The sequence below is a fragment of the Schistocerca cancellata genome, chromosome 5 (assembly GCF_023864275.1).
Source record: "Schistocerca cancellata isolate TAMUIC-IGC-003103 chromosome 5, iqSchCanc2.1, whole genome shotgun sequence".
Lineage (NCBI taxonomy): Eukaryota > Metazoa > Arthropoda > Insecta > Orthoptera > Acrididae > Schistocerca > Schistocerca cancellata.
In genome coordinates, this window is record NC_064630.1 from 338772326 (window position 1) to 338785775 (window position 13450).

General features: G+C 42.6%; 1 protein-coding gene across 2 annotated transcripts in view; it reads right to left on the bottom strand.

Annotated features, from left to right (window-relative positions):
• The window catches only part of LOC126187684 (uncharacterized), a 264618-nt gene extending 253440 nt beyond the window's left edge, over positions 1–11178 (bottom strand). For both annotated transcript variants that reach the window (XM_049928922.1, XM_049928920.1), the window contains exon 1: positions 11085–11178. In XM_049928922.1, the coding sequence (XP_049784879.1) occupies positions 11085–11121 (37 nt within the window). In that variant the 5' untranslated portion in view covers positions 11122–11178. The remainder of the gene's footprint in view (positions 1–11084) is intronic.
• Between the last annotated feature and the right edge of the window lie 2272 nt (positions 11179–13450).

Consider the following 13450-nt stretch of genomic DNA (forward strand, 5'->3'; position numbering starts at 1 on the left):
GCGAGAAAGAATCAAAAATCTGAATGGGAGGAAGGCAGGGTGCCCTCTATCACCTTACTGATTTAATATTTCATCGAGAAGGCAATAACAACAATGAAAGAAAAGACGACTGGAACCAAAGTTAATGATCTTCGTATATATTTGCCGATGTCATTACAACAGTGGCAGACTCAGAGAACGAACAACATAAAATGCTTAAAATTTTAAATCAAGGGATAATAACGCTTAAACTTAAAGTAAAAATCAAGAAGACCTTACTCCTGGTTATAATCAAAAAAGGATGTAGAGGTAAGACTGCCATAAAAAACAGGAAGTGACCGAATTTCACTGTCTTTTTAGCATTGTGGAGGAAAACAGTAGACGTCAAGGAAATCAAGAGAAGAATAGCAGTGGCTAAGTCTGCCTTCCATTATGAGAAAAACAGACAATTAAACGTTCGCTCTAAGGAAAGATTCATAAAGACCTTAGTGTAGAATGTCCTAACGTACAGACGTGAAACATGGACATCAGGGAAGGAGGAGAAACCTCGCTTCGAAGCTGCGGAAATGAAGTTATGGATGATAATTACGAGAATTACCTGGACTCACAGAAAAACGATTGAGATGGTTCTACAAGAAACAGGAGAGAAGAAAGAACTACAGGAAGTCATAGGCCAACACAAAGCAAACCTCGTTAGGCACTAAATTAGGCATGATATCCTTCTACAAAACATTTTCGAATGCAAAATCGTTGGAAAGAAAAGAAGAGGAGGGCCGAGAACTTGCTATTTAAAAAATGTGATCAGTGAGATGTGATGTTCTTCATAGTTGGAGATGAAGAGGACTGCTGAAGAGGGGAAGATGTGCCTGCAGAGACGAGGCTAGCAAAGAATGTTATAGACTGCCTTGGTGTTTAGCTCTCGTGTGCAAAGATGATCGGTGACAAAATAGCGATTCTTTTAAATTCAGTGCGAAATAGCGGAATGTTTACACTTTAGTTACAATGGTAGTCAGTACTGCTCTGTTACCGAGCGAGGTGGCGCAGTGGTTAGCACACCGGACTCGCATTCGGGAGGACGATGGTTCAATCCCGCGTCCGGCCAACCTGATTTAGGTTTTCCGTGATTTCCCTAGATCACTCCAGGCAAATGCCGGGATAGTTCCTTTGAAAGGGCACGACCGCCATCCTTCCCCATCCTTCCCTAATCCGAGCTTGTGCTCCGTCTCTAATGACCTCGTTGTCAACGGGACGTTTAACACCAATATCCTCCTCCTCCTCTTGTACTGTAATCATAACGGAAATTAGAGTACTTTAAAACTGAATGGTAAGTTAATTAAAATGAGTGGCTTTCGTAGTACGAATACTGATACGTCTTTTTATTTTTCGGTTAATATTTCCGCTTTTATGATGTTATAATTGTCTTTTGAATGTTGTAACTCTCCAGTTTTTCTATGTTGTTTTTTAGTAGTTCTTTTGTTAGGGCATACTGAGAACATTGAGCGAATCTATGAATTCTGTTGGGAAATTTACGCTTTCGTTCAGTTCACCTTTGTATCAATGAACGTCAGTTTAAAATTGTTAGCGCACACGATCATTGCTTACGTAATTTCTCCCTACAAGCCGAGTTACTCCTATGTCGTCACTACGTTCGACAAGTTGTCGGTTAAGCCAATCAATTTTGCTGTAGTACGGATCAAAGCAATGTGTTTCATTTCCAAGCTGTGTTGTAGAACATCCGAGAATATTCTAGTAATTACTAAATACTCTAGAATATTTGAAAACATTCGTTAACTTTCGAAAATATTTGCGAAAGCTTGAAAACATGAAAGAACAATCTCGGATTTTTGCCTTGAAAAATAAGTACATGGGTGCGAACGAGGCAGACGTTCTGGTGACAACCGTGACGTAACGGCGACCACTCCAAACATTCATACGTCCACAGTACAGTTACTCCAGTGCACAACGGAGGACTCAGGGTTCTTTAATGAACCTTCTGGCAACAGACTGATCTGTAGCATAGTCCGAGATGTAGGTTTGGCTGAAGTTTGGTGATTTGATTGTGAAGCGTCGAAGACGACGAATTTGTCATAACAGCTGTAATCTTTTTTTTATTCATTGCGATTCCGTAGTTGTATTTGCGTCCCCGCTGAAAGCTCTCACTTCCCTCTACGGTCTGATGCTTTGAAATTTTTAATATGTCTGAAGCCATTAATAACAAGACCGCCACCACCCAAAACTTCTATATTGCTGCTGTGGTCCCTATACTTTGATAAATGAAATATGATTGACGTCACAGCCGCTGCAGTGGTTATGCAGTGCCAGTACCGTCACTGATCAAAGATGATGACTTGTATCGTATGCTTCACTACTTAAGTTTCGTCTGTCATGAGCGGTCGTCGTGAGAGGTTAAACTCTCACCCTACTTCCTATCCAGCAATGTCGTGTGACACCAATTATTTTTTTCAAATCTTCTCTGTCAGCATAGTCATACAGCTTTCTCGTATACTGCTGATTTGTACCACGTGGTTATTATTGAAGTGCAGCTATGCACACGGCTCGAGTGTGGGCTTTAATTATTATTGTGTGGCAATGAAACTTTGTAGTATTCTAATGCGTTGGAGCGGAATCGATTAACGCTGGGGAAAAAAATTAGTTCCACTTTTGGCCACCAATTGCAAATCTGGCGCTGTGAATGCAAGAAATACATATAGAAACATATTAAGTTTCCATTAAGCTTGATTTGATACATTATTTTAATTCGAATCTAAAAAAAAAAAAAAAAACAGCCGAAGCGGACAACAATCACGCAGCATGGATCTCTTAAAATGTGACTGCCTTGAACAGAAATACACACTCGCGCAATTAGGAGATGAACGGAACAGATTATGAACTCTTAGCTAAATATCAGTCCTGCAGGATTTAGTGCAAAGGATGATTTCCTTTATAAGGGAAATTTGTTTTGTTAAACTATTACATCATTATAAACGCAATTAGAAGGCCTCAGGAGCGCTAGATACAATTAAACGATTTCTGTCTCCGTTCTTAAACTGTGGCCGCGCGGTATAGCCGAGAGGTCTAGGGCGCCTTATCACAGTCCGCGCGGCTGCCCCCGTCGGAGGTTCGAGTCCTCCCTCGGGCATGGGCGTGTGTGTTGGCCTTAGTGTAAATTAGTTTAAGTTAGATTAAGTAGTGCGTAAGCTTAGGGACCGATGACCTCAGCAGTTAGGTCCCATAAGATTTTACGACAAATTTCCAATTTCTTAAACTCTCCCGGCAACTTAGAAACAACAACCTATTAATCCTAGTAACTAGAACAGACGCTACGTGAAATGTTTAGTGTAAGCCAGCTAGGGTTTCTGGGAAAAAATAAATAAAAAAATGGAAAAATAAAAATTCGCATAGCTTCGCAAGTGCTGACCTAAAAGCAATACCTGTTAAGATTTACATTAATGGATCAAATTATTTGTAATATGTATTCAATGAAATACGCCGAAACTGGTTGTTAAAGACAATGGCTAAACTTTTCAAACGTGTCCTCATTATATTCACTGAGCGAAGGGGACAGGTCGTTATTCGATACAACACAACGTTCCATCTGCATTGCTCGGACGTTAAACACAAATCTTCCTTGCTTCTTCCTTTATCACTCTGCGTCGTATTCAGCGAATTTCAGTGAAGAATACTAACAGAATTGAATCATATATGACAGCCTTTATAAAGAGGTGGATATGTGCGAAAACCTAGTTCGATGAGACTGCTGGGGAAGCAAGAGAATGCGACTGATGTTAGCTACACATGCGAGAAGCAGTTACACGTTTTCAGACGTAACGTACGATATGGCCATTAAAAAGAAATCGCTCGTTTCTTATCATTCGAGCTGGTTGTAAATCTCTCACAAGCACCGTATTCCAATGCATGCGATAAAAAATGATGCCGCAACGGCGGAGGTGTTACACCTACATCTACATCTCCTGCTGGATAGTAGCCCATTACTTTCCATGTTCAGTGCTTAATTCACTTCAAAGTTACCTTCTGTTCCTGTAACTAATCCCCAACTGACCACATCTCCTGCTGGATACTAGCTCATTACTTGCCATAGTGAGTGCTTAATTCACTTCCTATAACCTTCTGTCCCTGTAACTAATCCCCCACTGCCTTCTAGTGCCTCTTGTAACAGTCATTATTTTACAAATTCTAGAGATTGTGATAAAAGAGTACATCTAATAAATTCATAGTTCATCTTTTATGGATAATCTTTCGCTCAGCGAACAGTTATGCTTGAGTGCATCACAGGGCACTATACTCCCGCTGAGGTGAAACGGGTGAAAGCGCCAATGTGTAGAGTACAGGCCAGTGTCTTTAATTTCTGTTTGTCACAGGATCCTAGAGCAGATCCTAATCTCGCTCAGTGTGGCATTCCTGGCGGAAAACAAACTTATCTCGAAATGATAGCACGAGTTCAGGAAAAATAAAATACTTTTAATACTTCGTATAGCTTTTTCAATACACACACACACACACACACACACACACACACACAGTGCCTTGTAAGTAGCAGATGGTGAACAAGTAGATTTGAAAGATGTTTCACAATGGACTCGCATTCGGGAGGACGACGGTTCAATCCAGCGTCCGGCCATCCTGATTTAGGTTTTCCGTGATTTCCCTTAATCGCTCCAGGTAAATGCCGGGATGGTTCCTTTGAAAAGGCACGGCCGACTTCCTTCCCTGTTCTCCCCCAATCCGATGAAACCGATAACCTCGCAGTTTGGTCTCTTCCCCCAGAACAACCCAACCAAACCCAAAGACGTTTGAAACTATACTACATTGTCATCTGGCGTTTTTTATTGATAGGACTCACTATACTATGTTTGGGGATCCATACGTTGAAAAGAAGAATCAGGTGTAAGTAGCATCGGGTGTGGCCTATGAAATCGTAATACGACCGTTAATGTTCCCTACATTAACAGTTGTCAAATAGTCGTCGCCAGCACCGCTTTCAGATTGTTTGCTTCTGATGTAAGAACGTATCGTCTGGGGCCCATGAGAAATGCGGGCCCTGCAACGAACTTAAGACGACATTCCAGTCGTCTTGTCCGCCTCACTTCTTGAATGCTCAGTTCCTTGCAGGGCCCACGGGAAATCAATATGAAATTGAAAAGGTACCCACTAAACGTCTTAAATTTGTCATGTGCCAGCGAAAGCTTCCATGGATTTAAATGAGCTGTCAAGAGTTATTGAACTCGTCTGAAGTGGTTTCTCATTCCCCGCCGGAGACAGCTGCGTGGGTCTCGGTATCTTTGCTGAAAGATGGTAACGAAATTAAGGATGACTCGGGCAATGTTTACATTTGGAGTACTAAAGGTCAGCTTTCTTTAAATACGGTTACATTCAAGATAACTGCCACTATTAAAAATTGTATTTGATTGTTTATGGGTTCTATCACGGCATTTAAATATGTAGGAGGAATTATAAAAAATGATATGAAACTGGACAAACGCGTGACATAAGTAGTTGTGAAATCAGTTGGAACACTTGTTGAAGGGATTTTCGCAAAGTTTAATCCGTAAAGAAATTGCAAACTAGACGCTAATACGACCGATTCCGGAGTATTAGTAAGGAATTTGGAGTCTTAATGAAGTAGGCGTCACAGCAGACATTGAAAATATTAACAGATACGCTGCTGGGAACGCAACGTATCTGTATACTTGAAATGAAGATGCTCATGGAAATTAAATGGGAATCATGGGAAAAAAAGACGACGTTGTTCTCAGGAAAACTTAATTAGCAAATTTCGAAAACCAAACGTCGAGGAAGCCTGCGCGGCAATTCCACTACCTCCACCTTATATCTTGCTTAGAAATGATGAATGTGATAACAGAGACAAGGGTGCTTATAACGAGTCGTAACGATAATCACCTTTTCACCTCGCCCAGTACGTGAATGTTGTAGGACAGCAAGTCGCTGATGTTACGAAGCACCCTCCGCCAGTCACAGCTCAGCAAGTATATGTAGATACAGAATTCATGAAAGGTGTTCCAGAGGGATTAGTAAAATCTTGACTCTAAACATTTCACCGAGCGAGGTGGCGCAGTGGTTAGCACACTGCACTCGCATTCGGGAGGACGACGGTTCAGTCCCGCGTCCGGCCATCCTGATTTGGGTTTTCCGTGATTTCCCTAAATCGCTCCAGGCAAATGCCGGGATGGCTCCTTTGAAAGGGCACGGCCGACTTCCTTCCCCGTCCTTCCTTAATCCGATGAGACCGATGACCTCGCAGTTTGGTCTCTTCCCCCAAAAACAACCCAACCCTCTAAACATTTCATTATTTAGGATCGAACCTTTTGTGTCCGGAGCCTAAAAAAGGCATTCCCGGTTTCCGAAAACAACTGAACTCACAAACACAATGGAAATAGCGCTATATTAGACTATAAAATCGCAGCGACAGTGTGCACCATTCTTTTCAGACGAAGCGTGATTTACAGAACACACACTGCCGACTGCCTAGCCGCGCTAAGACATTGTTTAACAGTGTTTCCTCTGCAGACCTATCCGTCTAGAACGGTTATTGCGAACGATAGTTTACGATAGACATGGGCAACCTTTCGTGACCTCCGGCCGTGATACGATTGCTTACGCTCGCGAACCGCCTATGACGTGACACGGCAGCAGTGGTCCTAGTGCATAAAGTCGAAACTACAGCGCCTGTGACGTTAAGCTTTGTGGGTTTACGAACTGATTTGAACAGGGCACCTCTCCTGACAAGCCACGCCAACAAAATTATGCCTCAAACCTGCGGTTTTAAGAGTAAATTCATTTTATGTTCACCCAATCTTCAGATGTTTACATTTATTTACAACCACTCGCTCACAGAAAGATCCGTACCTAAAGACTGGAAAATTGCTCATATCACACGAATACCCAAAAAGGGAAGTAGGAGTAATCCGCTGAATTACAGGCCTATATCACTAAAGTCGATTTGCAGTAGGGTTTTGGAACATGTACTGTATTCGAACATTATGAAGTACCTCGAAAAAAACGATTTATTGAAGCATAGTCAGCACTGTTTTAGAAAATATCTTTCTTGTGAAACACAACTAGCTCTTTATACTCATGAAGTAATAAGTGCTATCGACAGGGGATGTCAAATTGACTCCATATTTTTAGATTTCCAGAGGGCTTTCGAAACCGTTCCTCACAAGCGTCTTCTAACCAAACTGCGTGCCTACGGAGTATCGCCTCAGCTGTGCGAGTGGATTCGTGATTTCCTGTCAGAAAGGTCACAGTTTGTACTAATAGACAGAAAGTCATCGAGTAAAATATAAGTAAAATCAGGCTTCTCCAAGGAAGTGTTATAGGCCCTCTATTGTTCCTGATCTATGTTAACGAGATAACCTGGGTAGACGTCTTAGATTATTTGGAGATGATGCTGTCATTTACCGACTTGTAAAGTCATCAGATGATCAAAACGACTTGCAAAATGATTTAGATAAAATATCTGTATGGTGTGACAAGTGGCAATTGACCCTGAATTAGGAAAAGTATGAAATTATTCACATGAGTACTAAAAGAAATCAGCTAAATTTCGATTACGCGATAAGTCACACAAATCTGGAGGTTCTAAATTCAACTAAATACTTAGGGATTACAATTACAAATAACCTAAATTGGAACGATCACATAGATAATACTGTGGGGAGGGCAAACCAAAGACTGCGATTCATTGGCAAGGTGCAACAGGTCTACTAAAAAGACTGCTTATACCACGCTTGTCCGCCCTATTCTGGGGTACTGCTGTGCGGTGTGGGATCCGCAACAGGTGGGACTGACGGATGACATCGAAAAGGTACAAAGAAGGGCAGCTCGTTTTGTATTATCGCGAAATAGGGGAGATAGTGTCACAGACATGATACGTGAATTGGAGTGGCAATCATTAAAACAAAGGCGTTTTTCGTTGCGACGGGATCTTCTCATGAAATTTCAATCAACAATTTTCTCCTCTGATTGCGAAAACATTCTGTTGGCGCCCACCTAAATAGAGAGAAATGATCATCACGATAAAAAAAAAGAGAAATCATGGCTCGCACAGAAAAATTGAAGCGCTCGTTTTTCCCGCGTGCCGTTCGAGAGTGGAACGGTAGGGAGACAGAAGGTGGTTCATTGAACCCTCTGCCAGGCACTTTACTGTGAATAGCATAGCAATCACGTAGATGTTGATGAACATTGTTTCTTTCCTTACGACGTATTGCAGCCACTGTATTAGAACTTCCACTGCAAAATTCTGCAACGCCGTTAGTGTAGACACAACGTTTATAACATGTAAGTAGGTGTAAGTAGAAAGGATTCCAGGAACCTAGAGGTGTCATAATGAAAAAAATAAATGGCTATAAAAGTGAGTAATTCGAGATAGTAATTAAATTCACTATACGGGGGGCGTTCAACAAGCAATTCAACACCGTTTTTTTGAAAGCAGGTGGGTTTTATTCAGGATTCCAGCGCACCATCTTGTTTACCACGCTATCGGAAAAAAACCCTATTTTTAACATAATCTGCACTCAATGCGACGACCTTACTACACCACATTGGGAGGGCGTGTATGCCCGCATGGAACCACTCGACTGATGGACGTTAAAGCCAACGTCTTGTTGCGTCAGTAACCTCCACATCATCCACGTACTGCTCCCGCGGAGTGCATCCTTCATTGGGCCAAAAAGATGGAAGTCCTCCGTTAGGCGGCTGGGAACGCATTGGGTACACACCTTTGATTACCCGAACTGGTGGACGCGTCCATCAGCATTACCAACAGACGTCCAGATGAGGAGCGAGGCTTTGAATGTGATCTTTCATCTTGAATGAGTGTGTCCGCACGTTCCAACATTGCAGATTTCGCCGCTGTGTTCGGCCGGCCGGCACGCGGGAGGTCGGACAACTTGGCGCGGTTGCCTTGTTGCGATGACGTCAGACGCCTCGCCCAACAACTCACCAGGCTTTTGTCCGCTGCCAGGTCTCCTCAGACATTCTGCATGCCCCTATGAATATCTGTGATGCGCTCGTTTTCTGTCAAAAGAAACTCAGCGACAGGTCTCTGCTTGGAACGCACTTCCGTTACGGACTTCATTACTATCCCACGATGTCCCACAACAAATTCAGCATTTTTTCAGCTGAAAACAAATATGTTGTATAAATTATAGAGTGCAGCAATCAGTCGTCCGTTTTTAGATTTTATTACGCAAATCCAGATTTCGGCTAGTGGTTAACCATTCTCAATGCACTATTTTCTGTTATCGATGCATGTTAAGTCCCTGTTGTTCGGGCGTCAGTCACATTTCTTTGAATGGCTAGCCACTAGCCGAAATCTAGATTTGCGACATAAAATCTGAAAAAGGACGACTGATTGCTGCACTCTATAATTTATGAGCCACATAACAGTCGCTGAGTGCACCCATTTTCCGAATGGATGGTAACCTTATAAAAAATGTTGCTTTACTTATTGAACGCCCCTCGTAAATTAATGTGTTTTCAACAGTTGCAGCTTTCTAATACGTCCACAATGGACAAGAATTACTTACTGACATTAACACAACAAGGAATAGAAAAACAAAACGCGACAATAATGTAGGCAATCGCAGTCGACAAGCAATTAGGAGTAACTCTTCTAATTCTGGCCACAGGCAGGTAATTAGGGTGTTTGAAATTTAGTATGTTAATATCTATAAACATTATTAGGATTTTTTTTTAAATATTTGCAGTCAATAAAGTTCTTCTGGGTTTGAGATCGCATTGTCCACTATAAAATTACGACGTTTCGGCGACTATTGCAAGACGCCTTCCTCAGGTTGTATTGCTATACACCCTGAGGAAGGCGTCTTGCAATAGTTGACGAAACTTCGGAATCTTATAGTTGACAATGCGGCCTCAAACCCAGAAGAATTTAATTGACTGTGACAACGGCCGCGGAAGCCTACGATTACATTTTTAAACATTTGTCTAAAAGTATGCTCTGAGGCACAAATCCGTGACGAGCCGAACGTTGGCGGAAATATCCGAATATGCTTCCCGGGCGGAGTACAATGCGAATTTCTTCCGTGGGCCGGATTGAAATTAAGCGCGGAACGGATGCTACTCACCGGCCGCCGGTTTCCCACCTTTGGTCTACGACGTGCTTGCGATCTGGACTCCGATCTCGCAAAGACGACCGCTAATTGCACAGGACGCTTCAAAGAAATTCACCCAGTCTTCTAAGACTCAGTCTTCTACGTGAATGAGGACAGAAACTTGGGGTGAATTATTAACTTACGCATGGACACTAAAATTTACCTTGAGACCAATGTTAATTTGTCGCTGTATATGGGTTCCGATATGCGTCTCCTTGTAGAAGCTAGCCCTCTCACTCACGTGGAACCGTTGTAACAACGAGACAACAAGGTGTTTACCGATCATCATTTCCATAGATACAATTCAGTTACGATTGTGCCGCAAGGTTTTTGTCGCGCGTACGGCAGTGCACCTCTTACAGCGTAAGGGATGTGCAGATCGCGTACTGCTCCATCGGCCTCCACGGTCGCCTGATCTCGCCGTAGGCAACTTTTTTATATGGCAGTTCGTGAAAGATTACGTGCTTCCCCTTACAACACCTCTGCACGAACAGTGAACCCGCATAGCAGCGGCAGTGAACGCAGAATCTGCAGACATGCTACCAAAAGTGCGGACCGAATTTGCCTGTCGTCTGGATGTTTGTTGTGAGTCCAGTGAAGAGCACATGCAACATGAAACGAAACACAAAACTTGATCCTAAACGTGACAATAAAAAGTAGTCTACGCCAAGGTTGTATGTGCATACACTTACACCACATACCCTTATAAAATGGGATGTTTCTTTTGAAAATAGAGACTTTGTAGTTCTGTGTCCAAGATCAAATCTACGCTAAGCTTTTATCTGCGTACTAGTAGGACATGTATTGTGAAATCGGACGAATCTTTTCGGAGTACCGGGACGCACCCTGTATTCTGCAGCTTAAAGGAATCGTTTGCTAGACTAGATACTTGTAAACAAGTGGGAAAAACTTCGGCAGTCAGGTGAGCAGTAGCGAGAGGCGGTGACTTACCGCGCGCGGCGCCGCTCCTCGGCAGGTGTCCCCCCATGGCCTGGCGGCTGCCCGGACGGACCTCCTCGGCAGCTGCGGTCCGCCTCCAACACGAGCCGGGCGACCTGTGTGCGCTCCACGGCGCCGCGCGTCGCGTCAGAGGCCCGCCAGAGCCGCACGGCGCATGCGCAGCACGCCACCTTTCACTGCCGCCTCTCGGAGCTGCACCGTATTCGGCGTGCAGTCTGAATGCTCGATTGTGTATTCCATTACTATATTTTTATTACGAAATTTCGACGCAATTGCGAATATTTTTGACGTCAGTTGTATTAGGCTTGGAAATCATACCTGTTGGTGACCCATGAAAATCTACGCCGGGTAGAGACTCGAACCCGGATTTCCCGCTTATCGCCAGCGGTCCCCATAACAATCTCGGCTATCCGTGCACGCTCCCAGCACCGACCCAAACTTCCACAAGTCACAGTGTCTACGCCGTCAGAAGCAAGCATTCATGTCTGAAATACAAATATTATAACCAGAATGAAAAAAAGCTCCTACCACAGCACAAAAAAGACGAATATGTCCTGCGTAGTATTAGGTACGTGAAAGAAGGCAAATAGCTTTTCCACTTATCTGGCAGCTTTAAAGTCATTGGAATCAAAACATCTTGACACATTCGTTGTTTTTTACTGTTTAGTCTTAGTAGCCATGTCGAGTAATGTGATGCATCCGCACCCAGAAATTTTTTTCCCACCAGAAACACTTCTTTAGCTATTAAATGTATGCTCTTCAGCCATACGGTATTATAGGGCTGGCGAATCCTCTAGATTTTTGGCACAGGATGAGGGGCTTTAGCAAGTAAATTGCAAGATGAAGATGTGCCAACACCTTGCACCTAAGAGAGCTTGAAAGGTCTCTGTTGGATTCCTTTCATGTGTAATTTCTTAAATCTGTTGCCATTTATGGAATAAATTCCTCTTCTAAACGTACTGTGGCGTTTCTGACTATCTGGGAGGAGACTGAGCAGTGGAACGTGTTACTTTTACACATAAACAAGAACGATCTGTCACACTACTACACTTTAAAGCACAGTTTATATGTAATTCTTATATGTAATTCATGTCACACAGTCTCATACGGAACCTACATCCGCTTTCTTTTATATACTGTATATGATAAGATACTGTCATCCCCCTTCCCTTTTGTGTGAAAGGAAGAATGAGCATATGTATTTCTAGTTGCATGCTTGAGGGTAGCAGACAAGGCTGTCTGCTAGAGAACAGTAGGACCAACGTCGGAACAGGTAGCTACGCTTCCTAAAAGCAAAGAGGTTTCTATCCTTAGGATGGTCCTGTCCGTCCGTTGTCATGTTGGTATAGGAAGCTGCCCCTCTGGCCACTTCCGTTGATCTTTGTGAGCCACCCCCAGAGGAAGCACGCTCGGCAGTAAGGCAGTTGCAGTGTGGCCGTGGCGAGCGTCTGAAGTGGTAAGATCTCCGGCTAAGCACGTGTCTGTTAAGTCCGTAGGACAATGCATTTCTTAAGTTCAGCCTAACTGAAAATTTAATCACCTTGATTTCAGGTTTAGCTCTAAAATATCTAATGCTATCTTAAAGTGCAGCGGAGTGTAATTCTCGTGTTAAATTCAGATTATTTTGGGGTAGTTGCTTTGTTACTACTTTGTGAGTAAATTGGAACCACGTGTTGATCAGTAACTCTAACTAAGTTCATCAATCTTAAATGCGAATGTTTGTGTGATTATAACGTCTCGTCTTGACAATATTTTGCAATATAGCAACTTTTCTCTATGTTCAACCCACGTGGAGTGTACTTTGCGAGACCAGTACCACGTGTTTACATAACTGTTTGACCCATCAGATTAATAGTAAGACGTTAGTAACCAGTTCAAGGTTTTTCTTTGGTCAATTGCTTTTCGATCTATTTATTTTAATTATCAAAATTATTGTGGAGTTGTACGCTTTGTGTAAACCAAGTTGACCACGTGGAGCATGTGGTGTAATCATCAAGTAGCCCTCAGCTATTCTTTTTGCGAAGACTTCACAAAGAGTTAATATGAATTTAGTATACCAGTGTGTGGTAATTACATGACGGACAGGATTGTGGTATGAACGTAATTTCTTTGGGTAAAAACTGAATCTGTTGGTTGTGGTTAATTTCTTCTTGCTTATGTTTCAATGTTCTTCGTGTGTTATTTTATGAATGGAGTGTTGTATGCAATTTTCCAAATCTTGGCTCCATATTTTATGTGTTCCGTAAGATTACAATCTCACATTCTTTTCAATCGTAAATAAGGCACCAGCTCAGTTATAACTCACGTATAATATGCTGAAATTTCAATGAACAATCTTAAAATAAATTTCCAAGTAT